Here is a 15,811-nt window from a genome sequence, read left to right on the forward strand (position 1 = left end):
CCCAGAAACCCATCAGAGCCCCAGCTGTGTCAGCTCAAAGCTTTTAGCTGAAACTGAAAGCCGAAAGCAAAGCAGCTCTGGCTGCACTTTAGAAGCTACTGGGGAGTTCTTTAAAATAAGAGATTCTCATTTAATTGTGCAGAGGGGGTCCAGAAATTTGTATTATTTTTAAAGCTCACCAAAGGCTTTTATATGTAGCCATAGTTGAGAATCACTGAGCTAATGGCTTCTTAAATATGCTTTGTTATGTCACCACAAATTATATTTAAATATTTTTTTCTTTGTTCCATAAGCATTCTTTCTTCCTTCAGAAAAGAATGTTGTGCTCATTTTGTTATTTTAGTTTCCTGTTTCCTTAGCACCTCATCTCAACACTCCATCCTATCATAAAGAAAAGAATCAAATGTGGAGAAGGGTGTGGGAGAAGGAATGCCTGTGCCACCAAGACCTGCATTAGGCTAATCTATTTATGTCACTCAAGTTCATCTACTTATGTTACTCAACTTGAGTGACATAGTCACACCCAGGACTCAAAACTGTAGTCTGTGGACTATAACTGACTTGCTAATGAAGTTAATTATTATTTAACTCTTATTCTTGGAGTGGTATAAGAAATAGAAAGAGAAAGAGAAGAGAGGGGAAGGGAGCAGAGGGGAAATGAGGGGAGGGAGAAGAGAGAAGGTAAAACACCTGCTCTTGCCATACAGGTGTGATTAAAGAGATACTTTCTTCCTCCCTAATGTGCCCCTTTCTCCCCTAACACACTCCACAGTGTCCTGCAGAAAATTCACCACTTTACCCTGTTAGGAACCCTAAGCAGGGGCAGCTCCATTATCAGACCCAATCAGGAACTGCAGTGACATAGCTCATTCTGAAAAATCAGTTAAAGCAAGTATAGTTATTTTAACAATAAGTCCATTTATTAAACATATAACGTTAATGTCAAATATTTAAATGTACATTGATTTACCAGTCTTTCGATGTAGGTCAAGACCTTTTTGAGAAACGGATCAGTTAATTGGGGGAGTCTGTGTCTTTTTTTTCTTGCATTATTATTTTCTTGCACCTCTATCACATTAGCTGTGATTTACAGTTTTAATTTCTTCAAAATTGAATGAGGACTAAAGACTCCAAACTTTTATAAACTCACTCCTCGCCTCTTCTGTATTGCAGGTGCATAGCCATTAGTAAAAATAAGGATTCCTGCTGATGTTGACCTCCTCTTGGATTTAAATAGACTCATATAACAGAATTTCATCAATAGAATTGATACCCTACTCCAAGCCCCTTGTTTATATTTGATACTTAGTGAGGTTAAATGGAAATTAAAAGGAAAAAAAAAGCCTAGACTTCATAATTTTTACCTTACAGAAATCTCTCTACTAAATCACACTTTTTTTTATTTAAACTTTTATTTGTATATATTTGTGAGGTACAGTGTGTTGTTTCAGTACATGCACAATGATTCACTCACCATTAGTCCACCACTTTTCCTCCTCCCCGACTCTCTCCACCTCTTGTAATCTACTCTCTGCTTCTATGAGAACCGTTTTTTTTTTTAAGATTCCACATATGAGTGACATCATGAGGTATTTGACTTTTTGTGCCTGATTTACTTCATTTTACATGATGGTTTCCAGTTCTATTCATGTTGCTGCAAATGATAAGATATCATTTTCTTAATATTTGAGTAGTATTCCATTGTGTACATGTACCAGTTGTTTTATCCATTCATCCACTGATGGACATTTAGATTGATTCCATCTCTTGGCTATTGTGTATAGTGCTGCAATGAACATGGGAGTGCAAGTGTCTTTTTGATATATCATAAGTCACACTTTTTTAGAGGACCAGAGCTTTTTCTAAACTACATTTCATACATTTTTTTATAGCAAAGGAATAGTTACATACAATGCTAAAACACTATTTATCAAACTTCCCTTATACTGAGAGGAAGAAAGGGGTAAATTGCAGAAAACACTGTAAATTTAGATATGCTTGAATCTCTCTAGCCCAGAGCCTCTGATAGTGCCTGGCAAATATTAGGAGCTCAATAATGAAATCAATATTCTGTACGAATAGTCTTCTTCATAAGCCTCCTTAGAGTATCACAATTGCCTCAGGAACTTCTAGACTCAAGGTCCTCTGATAACTGCAAACAGTTTGCAGATAAACAAAACAGACTATGCTGAAAACTACATGCTTCCTGCATGTCTGCCTTTGGTTAGCCCACATTTTGATATAAAGTCACATTAACATTTCATAAGTATATACTTGATAACTTGAATGTAAAGTGTTCAAATAACAGATTGACTAAAATGCCTAAAAATAAATAATACTTTTTCTAGAAACTCAAAAGAATATTTGTTTCTTCTTTTTTTCATATTATCTCAAGCTCACAGATTATATTTGTTCTTTCCTATTCCAAAATCCATTTCTTAACAACTAATTTTAAGTTTAATAAGAAGTGTAGGGCCGGCCCAGTGGCACACTGCTACAGTGTGCCGCTTGGGAGCGCGGCGGCGCTCCCGCCGAGGGTTCGGATCCCACATACAGACCGGTTCCCACTCACTGGCTGAGCGAGGTGCGGACGCGACACCGAGGGTTGCGATCCCGTTGCCGTTCCCGGTCCGGTACGGGCGCGACACTGAGGGTTGCGATCTGTTGCTGGACATGAAAAAAGACAAAAAAGAAAAAAAAAAAAAAGAAGTGTACTTCAAATAGCCTAATAATAATAATTATAACATTTCCTGTTTTAAATTTGAGTTTCTATGAATCTTTAGACTTGAGGCTTTGGTTTTTTTCCTGGCATAGTGATGGTCTGAGCTTTTTCTTAATTTTTATCTGAGCTCAGCTCTCAGTAATTAGTTTCTTTCTGCACGAGAAAAAGATTTTGCTGCATCTTTTTCCTTATAATAGCAGGACAAAAAGAAGAGTCAGCTGCACTCATGCTAATTTCCAAACAGGGCTTGATTTCTCTATACAGACCTTTTTTTCCCTCTCTTCATGGTTTTTGAATATATACAAAAAGCTCATTTAAACCAATTAAATAAAATTTCTTTTAAAGTCTTTCTCTACAGTCAACTTCCTGCTTACTCAAATTCTGTATCTTTGAAGGAAGTGTAGGGTGGTCTATGCCTTTTTTTCCCAGAACCTACACTTGAAAAAACACATTGTTCCACACAAGTGTAAAGTTTTCTCCTCACATTAACATTGAGATTGTAAGTGAGAAGAGAGGGTTAAGAGGGTTGTGCTGTAGAGCCAAGCTCCCTGGGTTTGAATCCCAGTTTACTATTTGTTAGTTATGTGAACTTGGGCAAGTTGCTTAGCCTTTCTGTGCCTCAGTTTCTTCATCTGTAAAATGGGGGCAATAATAGAGCCTACACAAGAGTGTTATGAGGATTAAAGGAATTAATACATTTATTAAGTGCCTAATAAATGCTCAGTATTATAAAGAATGCTATAAATATAGACTTCTTGAGGTTAATAGAGTTTAATGATAAGATTTACTTCATGGGTAGTAAAGGTCATTGCCCCTGAACTAAAGGAATCTATAGGGCCTCAAGAAATTTCTGGAGCCTCAGGAGGGAAAAGAACAATATAAGCAATATTCTAAATAGAAAAATAAATGATACTGATAATTAGCATTTTAAAATTTAAATTCAACCAACATTTATTTAACATTTATGATATGCAAGACAATGTGATTGCAGTCATCTGATGTATAAAAAATACTGGATCCTCCTTTCCTCCCTCAGTTTCCTCCTTAGCAAGTTCAGTTTCCAGCCCAAGTTTAGTGCTTCAGTTTCTCATGTAAATAAACATCCATCAATCACTTGCTATGTGCAAAGCACTCTGCTAGGCCCTACAAGTGGAATAAAAATGAGTAAACACAGTCCAGGCCTTCAGGGAGCTTATAGTTAAGTATAGCCGATGAGACAAGAACAGAAATGCTCATAACACAAGTTAGAATAAAATGAAGCCACATGAAAGGAAAGATTTATTCAGGTTTTCAATGTAAAGTGAGATTACCTTAGTTTGCAGTCTCATTTAAATCTTTGTGGAGAAAGGGACAACTGTCACAGGGCTTAAAGAGTAAGTTTACAATCCTGACCTGTGGAGATGGAAGACCAGGAGTCTCAAGCATTGAAAAATGCATGAAAAGTCAATTTCATTAAACTGAATCATCAAGTATGTGTAGGAGAAGGCTGGAAGGTAATAGTGGAAAAGTCACTTGACTCAAGTTGTGAAGGGCCTTGACAGGTCAAGAGTTTAGGAGGCAATACAAAAACTCTTCTTCCTGGATCTAATCCTCCCAAAGTATCCATCAGCAATAATAAAGTCCAAAATTATTAGGGAAAAGGAAAAACACCATTAAAAATGAGAGAGAAAACCACAATGTGATATTTTATTGCTGTCCTCTGGATTTATACAGTAGTCATAATATTCATAATCCCCTTAATCACATGAACTTTTGGTCATAGTTTTAGCCAAAAACAGGGTTAAATATATTTTTAAAGACACTGTAAGTCTTGTAAAATCTTCTCTAATGTGACATTTCTTGGGGCCCATGTTTTCTTTTTTTATGAAATGAAGAAAATTCCTAAAGGTCGACATCAAACTTACTTCCAGTCAAGCAAAGATTCAGTCCATCCTAGTTCTCTGTGGACCCGACACTGTAAGTCTTGTAAAATCTTCTCTAATGTGACATTTCTTGGGGCCCATGTTTTCTTTTCTTATGAAACGAAGAAAATTCCTAAAGGTCGACATCAAACTTACTTCCAGTCAAGCAAAGATTCAGTCCATCCTAGTTCTCTGTGGACCCAACAGCAAGGCTCTGTGACGTTTCTTCTTCCTTTGGTGTTTTTTAGGAGAGGCATGCTGCGGAGGTGCGCAGGAACAAGGAACTCCAGGTTGAACTGTCTGGCTGAAGTGATGGAGGGTATGGCACGCCCCACCAATAGTAAATCCCCCTGCCTATATTATAATGGATCATGCGATATCAGTATGGGGAATGTATGACATGGTTTAAAAAGAACTCATTATAAAAAACAAAAAAACAGAATTAAAAATTAAAAAAAAAAATCAATGCGGTCTCTTTGCAGAATGTTTTGCTTGATGTTTAAAAAATACCTTGGATCTTATTTTGTAAATACTTACATTTTTGTTAAAAAATACAAGTATTGCATTATGCAAGTTATTTCATAATCTTACATGTCCTGTAACAGGCTTTTGATGTTGTGTCTTTCCACTCAAATGACTTTGCTAGGTCTGTTTTTTTTGAAGCTCCCCATGTCTAACTCCATTCCAACAGAAAAATGAGGTCAGTAGACAGTCTATGGTGCTAGAAACCCACCATTGCCTAATGACCTAGATGGCTTTGTAATCTCTGAGCTTGACGAAGGCCATACCTAGATCACAGGTATTGTGACTCCACACGAACCTCCACATTTGTTCATGCATAATCTACTCACTGCCTAGTAACTACAAACCCAGGCTAAGCAAAGCCACCAACCATAGCTTTTATTTCTGCTTCTACTGGATTATGTGCTACAAATGTGCTTTGGGCTTTAGAATGGGATGGATGAGAAGACAGATCTGAGATCAATCTGGGTAGAAGCAAAAAAGTTGAACCTTTTAAAGTGCTGAACACAAATCTAAATCCACATGGTTCAAGCAGCCGTGAAATCGCTCTGCATAAAGTGGGCTTAATTCTCTAGTTTAAGTTCTTTTGATGGAATGAATTAATTAATGTGTCAGGTGGCTTATTTGTGGATGCCATGATTGATGATGTTTATTTTAGGCTCTTACCTATAGTACAAGTCCATGATGCTACTGAATATTTTTCCACTTGGAAACTGTGAGCTGGTTGTTGCATTAAAACACACATACAAACAAAATCAAAAACACTGCGGACTTTCATTCAAGCTGGTCTTTCTTCCCCAGTGTGAGGCAATCCTGCCTGTTAGGAAAAAAACTACTCCATCTGTGAAGCTGATGCAGTTAAGGGGGCTAAGCAGGGCATTTGTGCCAACTAAGAGAATCACCAGATACCCACCATAAGTACCTATCGCAGTTTTGAAGTTGTTTCTTCCCCAACTCCCGACTCCTGAAGGTTGCTGCCTGCATATTTACTCTTCATTAGTGCTATTTTCCTGTATGTCATTGTGAGCAAGCTGTGATTAATAAAGAATTGGAGTTCTGTGAACTAATAAAAGTTTGGAGTGTTCTCTTACCCGGTCACGTATCTGACCCTGGAGTTCAGATTCTAAAAGGGAAGCCATTGGATTAGGCAATCTCACAAGCAAAGAGACAACAACTAGAGTTTGAAGGAAACCAATGCCCCTGCTGATTCACTTCCCTCAGGAGCAGCAGGCCGCCCACATCTCTTTTCTCTCTCCCTCTGACAGACCGGCACAGTGGGAGATGTCTGCAACCTGCTCCCCTTAAAAACATACAGGACTGAAGGAGATACCAGAGGTTCAGACTGATAATTCTGAGGAACAGAGACCCTTGCAAAGCATTGGAAGGTTCCTGGCCCTGTCTCAAGTTCTCCCATGTGGCCACAGGACACCTCCCCCAGCCTAGGCCTTCTGTTAAAATGTGACTTCCCTGCTGAACTGCCGAATTTTGCACTGCCAATAAGCATACTGCACACATGCACACAGCAGGGTCCTGTCAGGGACCCAGATGGATCCTGCAGAACCAAAGTAACCACATCCAATTTTAGCAGAAAATCATAAATAATTGAAACCACACATACTTATGAATAAGTAAGCTGGGCCACCGTCCAGAGGAGGACTACCAAGCCAAGTTTAGGGTTGAGGCCACCTGGTCTCTATCTTGAACATCCTTTAATATCCGTGGGAATCTAACACTACAGTAAATGATAACATGTGCTTAAAGACATCAGAGCTTCTGATGAGTGTGAAATAAGCTGTATTTTCACATGGATTTTTAGACAACTTAGTTTGGGAAATATTACTTGAATGGCTTTTATTGGGCCAGACCCTGTGTTTGGCCTGGAAATATGAACGTGAATGACCATAAGAAGCTCACAGTCTAGTAGCTTATTTTAGCCCAAAAGTAGCAAACAGGTTAGCTTGGTCAGTCCATGCAGCATATTGAGGGGAAACAGATCATTTCCATCAAGCTTTTTGAAATACTAAAAATAGTTGACATATCTTTTATACTACTTTGTGGGTCCCTAAACTGGAACTGCTGACCAGTCCAACTGCCTGATCTTAAAGGTAAAGAAGCAAAGGCAGAGAGGTCAGTGATTTGCTCCAGGCCACGACACCCACTTCTCATGATTTCCCTCCAGCAGACCATCCCCAAATCTCACCACATTGGTGAGGATGGGTTTTGGCTGAGAAGCTCCCCTAGACCAGTATTCCTCATTTTCGTGTGCTTCAGAGTAATCTGAAGGGCTTATTAAAAACAGATTGCTAGGGGCTAGTTGGTTGGCTCAGTCGGTTAGAGAGTGGTGCTGATAACACCAAGGACCTGGGTGTGCCAGCCAGACACCAAAAAAGAAAAAGAAAAAAAACAGATTGGTAAGCCCACCTGCAGAATTTCTGACTCCTGAGGTCTGTGCAGAAGCCTGCTGAAAATGTGCATTTCTAACACGCTCCCAGGTGATGCTAATACGGCTTGTCTGCTGCCCTCACTCAAGAAGCTTGCTATAAACAATTAAACTGGTCCAGGTATGAAGATTCTCGGCAGCTGCCACTCTGAGGGTACTTGTTTCAGTCCAGGAATGTTTCACTGGGGGCAGGGCAATGAAAGAAATTCATTCAATCTTGTTCAAAAAAGTGGGGGCGGAAGGCAAAGGAATCCAAGAAGAAAAAAAAATGAGCAAGTTCACCTTACAAGATAACAAAAAAATGGAAGGAATAATGCATGTGGGGCTGGGGTGGGGCTAAAAAGCAGGTGAGGTCAAGGTCAATGACCTGGCATCTCTCACACAACATATTATTTCAGTAGGGCTTAAGACATGTAACGATGCTCCCAACTCTTTCAGAGATGAACTAAGAGCTCTTTGCAGGGGTTTGCCATTTCATGAATTATCCACAGTTAGCCTGGTTCTACTTACAGATTTTTTTACAGAAAGTCTTGGTTTCCTCAGTACTGTGTTTAAATTGTGTAAATGTCTTTGAAATATTCTGTGAAAATTCACAAAATCCTGTTGGTTTGATGATTCACCCTCCTATCTTTTCTACACCCAAAAATGTATGAACAACTGAATGTTGACAGATGTTCTTTTCTCTGGTGAGAGCCCCACCTTTGGGCTCTTCTCCAGCCTTCACAACACTTCAGAGAAGAAAACAAAGGGAAAAACGTACTGACAGGCATATTCAATCCATCCACCCCCCTCCTACTGAGGGAGAGAGAGAGAGAGAAGGGGAGACATGTCATCCTTGACTTTAGAAACCAAATAATCAATCACTGGTGCAATCCCAGCCCTGGACAGGACAATCATTTTTGACCTCTAACCAGGCCATTTGCCAAAAACTGCTAAGACAAACACAGAGCCCAAAGCAAAGTTAAGGTCCCAAAGGACCCCCCAAATTACCTCAATAGTCTTGGAACCCTCACTGTTGTCATCACCTGTCTCCAGTTGGTCATCAAGGAGCATCAATTTGGCCTCCATGTTGTCCCTCACTCCTTGCTTTTCTGTTTCCACAACCACTGCCTTGTCTGGGTCCTATTTGACATTTAGAACAGCCTCCTACTAAGTCTCCTTTGCTCCAATCTGCAGCCTCCTCTACAGACCGATCAAGTCTCTCCAGTACTCTCCTGCCCTCTCCTCTTTATCTACAGAAAAAAACTTGCACCCCTCCATGTGATATTCAAGTGCCCCACCACCGCTCTCTTTCCTCAAGAAGGCTGCTCTCCTTGCACACCAAACCGTTCTCTCTGGCACACCAATGACATGACATTTCAGGCCTCTGCACACATGCTGTGCTCTCTGCATGTAATTGTCGTCACTGCAATATAAGCCAGGAAAAGCTAGATGAGGCTGTGATAAAAACCCAAAACCTCAGAGAATTAAAACCACAAATGTTTATTTCCTACTCGTGCTATGTGTCCAACATGACTCACTGGAAACTCTGCTCTGCATCATTCCTCACTCCGAAGCCCGAGGGAGCTGCCTGCATCTAGAACGTAGCTGGTCACTACGGAAGAGAAAAGTGCATGCAGGTAAATCACACACTGGCTCTCTCAATGCTTCTGCCCAGAAGTATCACACATCACCTTTCATGGGCCAAAGCAAGTGATAGGACCACATTTAACTCCAAATGGGCAAGAAAGTGCAATCCCATCATAAGCTCAGAAGGAGAAAAGCCAGAAGTACTTGTTAAGTTGCCCCAATAACTACCACCCTGCTGGTCACCAAATATTCAGCTCCTTTCCTCTCACACTCCCACTGTCTTCAAGATATAAAACCTCCAAGTCCCATTTGGTCATGGCATCAAGCTCAATGTCCACGATCTCTGGTTAATGCACAGTACTCTCTCTTTCAGGTCTAGACATGAGTCCTCTTAACCAGAGACAGATAACTTCCCCCACATATTCTATATACAATGGTGAGATGGAACAGGACAATCACAATAAACATGCTCATTCTAAAGGGAAAGCATGGGTGATATCCAGCATTCACTGATCATAGAAGTTCTGGTATCCCACTGGCCAGACATTGTGAGGGCCCTCGACTCTTGGGATAAGGAACATTCCTTGATTCTCTGTTTTTCTCCTACAGAGGAGCTCCCCAGTCCATTGCTCTCCATGGCTCCTGGCTCTGTTTTCTAAGCAGATCTTCCTGTTCCTTTATCTCCTTGGCCACATCTGCAGGGGCACTGGGGACTATGCCCTCCTTGGAATCTGAGAAGTTTTCTCAGCGGGCTTGCTGCCTACCAGGCTTGGAAACCCAAGGGTCATTAAGTTTTTACTGATCACAATTTTGGTCCAGATCCTGGCAGGAAACAGATGGTACACTACAAAGGAGTAAATGAAGAGAATTGAATGGCAATTCTATTGAAAGGGTGTGAGCAGATTAAACGAAACCCACAGAGGACAGTGAGGCACCTAGGAAATACCAACAGGGCGAAACCATTTCCACCCCTGGCCTGAAGACCCAGGAGATGGTGGTAGCTGTCACAGACCACCTGATCAGAAGCAATGACCTTCAGGAGAGGAATTCAGCATCTAACAGATGAAGCCTGGCCAGGAGGGATCTGGGGAATAAATATCCTAATAACTTTCTTCCCTCACCCTTCAGTCTCTCACCAAGGCCTCACATTGGCCAAATCCAACCAGAAACCAGAGGACAAAGAAGCCAAGTGGATGTTGAGTGTAGAATAAGTCTGAACAGGATGAAGAAACTAATTAAAATCCACGATATTGGGAGGGAAGCCTGATCTAACCAACTGAAGTATTTATGTCTGAAACTAAAAGGCAGATTGAGTTACTTTGTGGTTTTATTTTATGTTAATTATAGTCTCCTGGCCTGTTTTAAAGGGTAAGGTAGCAAAAAAGTGAAAAAGGTAACTTTATACGAACTCTAGTATGCAAAAGCTTTGCATGCAAGCTTGTGTCAGCCACCTCCGAAAGCTGTAATTTCCTAACACATCAATTCCCATGGCTAATGAATGCTTCAATAGACCCTTTGAGTGTTAAATGGAGGATCATGTTTACTAAACTGCTACTAACATGGAATATTATTAAAGGGTTCATTTAAATCAATGGGTATTCCAACAAAGTCTTTTCAAACCTGCTTGTGATAAACATGTTACCTCAGGCCCTAAATATCAGTTAATAAATATATCAGCTCAGTTCTATAGACTGTGGCAGACACTAAGCTAGATCAACGTATCCAATACAGAGTCATTGATATTACCCCCTCTGCTCCTTTTTGAGTCACATTCAACTCCTCTCTTTTCTCACCCTTCCTCCACAGTCCAGTGCGGTCCATCTTGTACCAAAGGACAAGAATATGATGGATATTTTAAGGGCCAAGTTTAAATCCAACAGGACCTCTCTAACTTCCAGGTTAGCATTTAAGCACTCAAGTTTTCAGAAAGAAAAAATGTTGTCCTCTTTCCTATTTCAATCCTAGTGCTGTATTTTTCTTGCCCATCACAGCCAAGCTTGCAGAAGCTGCTTCTTTCCTTACCTCCCACTCACCCCTTTACCTACCATCATGTGCCTTCTGTTCTCACCTCTCCAGTGAAACTGCTCTCACCAGTACCAATGACCTCTTTGTTGTTACACCCCATAGAAACTCTTAATCTGGCCAAATACTCCTCAGGATCAGCCCCAGACACTACCTTCCCTGCAGAGCTCTCCTTGACCTCACATCCGACTGGGATGGTGAGACACCTCTCCTATATGCTCCCAAAGCATCCTGTGCAAAAGAGTATAGCGGTCAAGTTCATGGGCTATAGGGTTTGAGCTCTGGCTCTTCCACTTCTGAGCTCTCTCACCCTGAGCAAGTTGCTTATCTTCTTTAAATTTCCTCACCTGTAAGTTGGGGGAAATATAATAGCCAATGCCTATGGTTGATTGAATCATTGCTCTCGATTCCCCACTCTCTCCATGTATCCTTGCCCTCTGCCATGTGACTGGAGCACCTCCAACTGAGAGAGGCAGAGTATATTTCCCTACCCAATTGATGTTGGGTTTGATCATGCATCATACTTGGCCAATGGAATCATAATGGATTTGATGTGGGTAAAGGCTTTAAACATGCAGAAGCTTGCCAGTTTACACTCCTATGATCTGCCATGAGAATATGTCCTGTGGAAGGTGCTGGAACAAAGAGAATGTGGTGGAGACATGTGGAGCAGACCTGAATACAGCCAAAAGCCTGGAGCCAAGCCCAGCTGCCAGACAGCCTGAAACAGAAAAAAAATATATGTAAGAAAATAAATACTTGTTGTCATAAGCGCCTGAAGATTGGAATGGTTTGTAATAGCATTATTATGAGATGATAAATATAAAATCTGAAAAGATCACTGAGAAGATTAAATGAGCTAATGCAAAAAGGGTTGAGCACAGCTCTTGGTACCTAATAAATATCCAATAATTATTAATTATTAACATGCATACACTGTATTATAATTTCTGTTTGCTTACCTGTTTCTCTCATTTAACCGTAAGCTCCTCTAAGGAAGAGTCTGTCTAATTTGTTGTTGAATCCCTAGTACTTAGCAAATTTTCAATACATATACACATGCACACAATTTGGAGTAAATGAATGAATGAACAAAATGAATTAATGAATTCAAGTGAGAAAATACTTAGTGCAATGCTTGGCACATGTAGACAGCTGATAAATAATAAATATTAGTTCCCACCTTTCCCTATAGTCTGATGATGTCTGCTTGGTTTTATATTAGTTGAGCTCTAAATTAAGCTTTATGTCATATAAAGGATTTAAATGATTAGAAAAATAAGCATCTCTGAAAAATAGAAATCTTTCTAATACCTAACCATAGAGAAAAACAGAATGAAATCACTTGGAGCAACTCCTTGACTAGGAATTTAATGCCAACACTTTCAGGTACACACCGACAAACCAATGCTGGTCCCAGCAGATCACATCACCTGGGCCTGGGCCACTGATTCTGCCTGCGAATTGTGCCATTTAAGGCAGCAGGTAGGCCAGGTCTTTGAAGCCTGAAGCTTCCATTTGCTCCTGGTGATATGGACTCTAGTTGAACCAAACTATCTTCATAAATGGGAAAGTAAACCAGCAGCTCAGTTCTCAGGACTGGGCAACAAATCCATCCCTGGTGTTTATGCGCTAAACCCTGTAGTGCATTGTCTCCTTTAAACTTTAAATTCCCCCTGTAAACAACGTCTTTCCAAGTGGACACCTCTCCCTCCCCTGAGGACCCTGCTTCCTCTACAGGCTTCTCAAGGAGATGTGCTAAATCTCCTCCTTGCTTTTGCTTGTCTGGATATTCTATGTCCTTCCTAAAACACCCACTCTTGGATTTCATGTCTGCAGACCATTCAACCACTTCTGTCCATTGGTGGTCTTCACTACCAACCCCCAGGTCACATTCCCTCAGTTTTCTATGACTTTTAGCTCCTGGACCACCGTTCCTCTCTTCAACTGCATTTCTGTCCTATGACTGCCCATCATAGCATCCACATAGATGAAGTTGCCACGTTCTGCTGTGAGTTCCTCAACCTCCCCTTCTCTAATGATCTTGCTCGTCCACTTCTCAGCCACTCAGACCCTCGGTCATTCCCTTCCTCAACCTCCCCTTCTCTAATGATCTTGCTCGTCCACTTCTCAGCCACTCAGACCCTCGGACCTTAGACCTTATCATTATTGATAAGACCTTATCATTATTGATAAATCACAGCCCCTCCATTATCTCCATTCTGTGCATCCTGCTCTCTCACCACCACCTCCTGTCTTTCCAGATGAATCTCTTTAGAGCCCTGACCCTTATCCTCCAACCGCACTGGGACTCCACTCCATTGACAGGAACCTTTCATGTTCCTTATCCTCCTTAGTCATCATTTCCCTCCCTACCCTGCTTAAATTTCAATCATTTAATTATTTTAATCTCTCTCATATATCCCTAAAACTTCTTCTCTTAATGTGTCATTCTCAGTTGGCCAAACCCTTAACGCTAACTAAATTAACTCTTCATCTAACCCATGCCTGTACCCACGCAGATGAACACAGCTGTAGAAATCACACACTATGCTGGATGGTCTCTGTTTAAATTCAGGAACATGAACTTCAGGTGAGCCCTTAATTTTTCCTAGCAATCACACTATATTTCTCGTCTCATACTCTCCTAAACCTCCTCAAACTTCCAACACCTCCTCCCTATCCTCACACTCAGCTGATGACTCTCTTTCCTCTTTCACTGAGAAAATGAAGCAATTAGAAGATAATTTCCACGCACTTCCACCAACACATCTATTCACCTACCACTCTGCCTTCCATCTGTTACTACAAATGATCTGTCCAAAGCCAGTCCTTCCTTCCTTTGTACATTAGATCCCATCTCCTCTCACCATCTCAGATATATTCCTCCAGGAATCCTTTTCTCTCCTTCCTATTTCATCATTTTTCTTTCTATCATTTCAGTATAAAAAATGCTATTATTTCTTTCACCTTAAAAAACTGTTTATTCCTTTTTTCTCACCAGCCATGGACATATTTCTCTGCTCCACTTTGCAGCAAAACACCTAAAGCATTATCTCCACTCACTGTCTTCCATTTCTCTCCTCTCCTTCTCTCATAAACCCTCTCCAATAAGGCTTCTATCCCCATTCTACTGTACCTACCTTATTCTTGTCTGGTAACCAGTGATCTCCACGATGCTGGATCCAATGGTAAGTTCGCAGCCCTCATCTAATTCGATCTATTATTTGACATAACTGATGATTCAGTCCTTCTTGACAGTAGACATTGCTCATGTTTAATAGATTTTTCTACCCCTTCTGTCATAATACATGACTATGCTTGGTTTATAGCTTTGTACTAGAAATGATGTTTCTTTCTTCTGTGAATATCAGTTTCATATTGAATGTGTAAACATTAATAGTTTCCCAGACAAGTATTACTCGAGATGTTAAACTCTCGGAGAATCCTTGAGTCATTATTTTTCCCCATTATTTCTTCATTGTGTATAATTTTCTCATTAGTTGTTCATCTCCCGGTAGATAATGAAAAAGGTATACAGGCAAAATATTGCAGCTGAGTGCTTGCTAGTGAGTAAACAAAAGAATTGTACAGAAAGTTGTTAACAATGGCTTGAATTTCTAACTGATTCTGTTGTGTTGGGTGATATTTCCACTCATCGGAGTCTACCATTACCGAATGTCTATTATAGAATCAAATGCAAGCTTCTTAATTAAATTAAACTAGCTCATATTCCCTCCGTGCGGTTTTGTAAATGAAGCCAACACTAAATGCAGAAGAGCAAGAAAAAAGTGCTGGAAACAGGGCAGTATTTTGCAAGGAAAAAAACTTTACCCACCTCCAATCTGTCCTACACACTCCAGCCAAGGGGGTTTCTAAAATTGAGATCTGTTTGTGTCACTTCCCACTTAAAATATTTTGGGCACTTCTCATTGCCCTTAAGATAGTCTAAATTCCCTAGCAAATTTACAAACTTGTGTATCTCACTACTTTCATCTCTTACCAGTTATATCCTCATAAAGTATGTAGCAACCTTACTTCCCCTACTTTCTGGAAAGTACCATGATGTGCTATTCTAACATTTAACAGCAGGAGCCTAATAAATATCTGTCTATAGCAGGAGCCTAATAAATATCTGTGGAGGGAATGAATAAATGAAAATGAATCTATAGCAGAAGCCTAATAAATATCTGTGGAGGGAATGAATAAATGAAAATGAATGGATAAAACAAAGGTAACATAAATTTTCTTAATGATTTGATTTATCTCCTCCTCCTTTTGTGGTTGCAGCTCACAACCATGGCCAATGATAACTTTTTAAAAGTCTGGGTAGTGAGGAAAAGAACAGCCTCTTCAATAAACGGTGCTGGGAAAATTGGATATCCACATGCAGAAGACGGAAACTAGACCTCTATCTCTCACCATACACAAAAAATGAAGTCAGACTGGATCAAAGACCTAAATTTAAGACCCAAAGCTATGAAACTACTAGAAGAAAACCTAGGAGAAACTACATGAAACTGGAGAGGGCAATGCTTTTGTGAACAAGACTTCAAAGGCACAGGCAACGAAAGTAAAAATAGACAAATAGGATTCCATGAAACTAAAAAGCTTTTGCACAGAAAAGGAAACAAT

General features: G+C 40.3%; 1 protein-coding gene across 1 annotated transcript in view; it reads left to right on the forward strand.

The window, feature by feature from the left end:
- The window catches only part of STMN2 (stathmin 2), a 54,446-nt gene extending 48,229 nt beyond the window's left edge, over window positions 1–6,217 (forward strand). The window contains exon 5 of the mRNA XM_008584278.1: window positions 4,872–6,217. Coding sequence (XP_008582500.1) covers window positions 4,872–4,931 — 60 coding nt within the window. The 3' untranslated portion in view covers window positions 4,932–6,217. The remainder of the gene's footprint in view (window positions 1–4,871) is intronic.
- The last annotated feature ends 9,594 nt before the right edge of the window (window positions 6,218–15,811 follow it).

This window comes from Galeopterus variegatus, unplaced genomic scaffold, assembly GCF_000696425.1.
Source record: "Galeopterus variegatus unplaced genomic scaffold, G_variegatus-3.0.2 Scaffold3203, whole genome shotgun sequence".
Taxonomy (NCBI): Eukaryota; Metazoa; Chordata; class Mammalia; order Dermoptera; family Cynocephalidae; genus Galeopterus; species Galeopterus variegatus.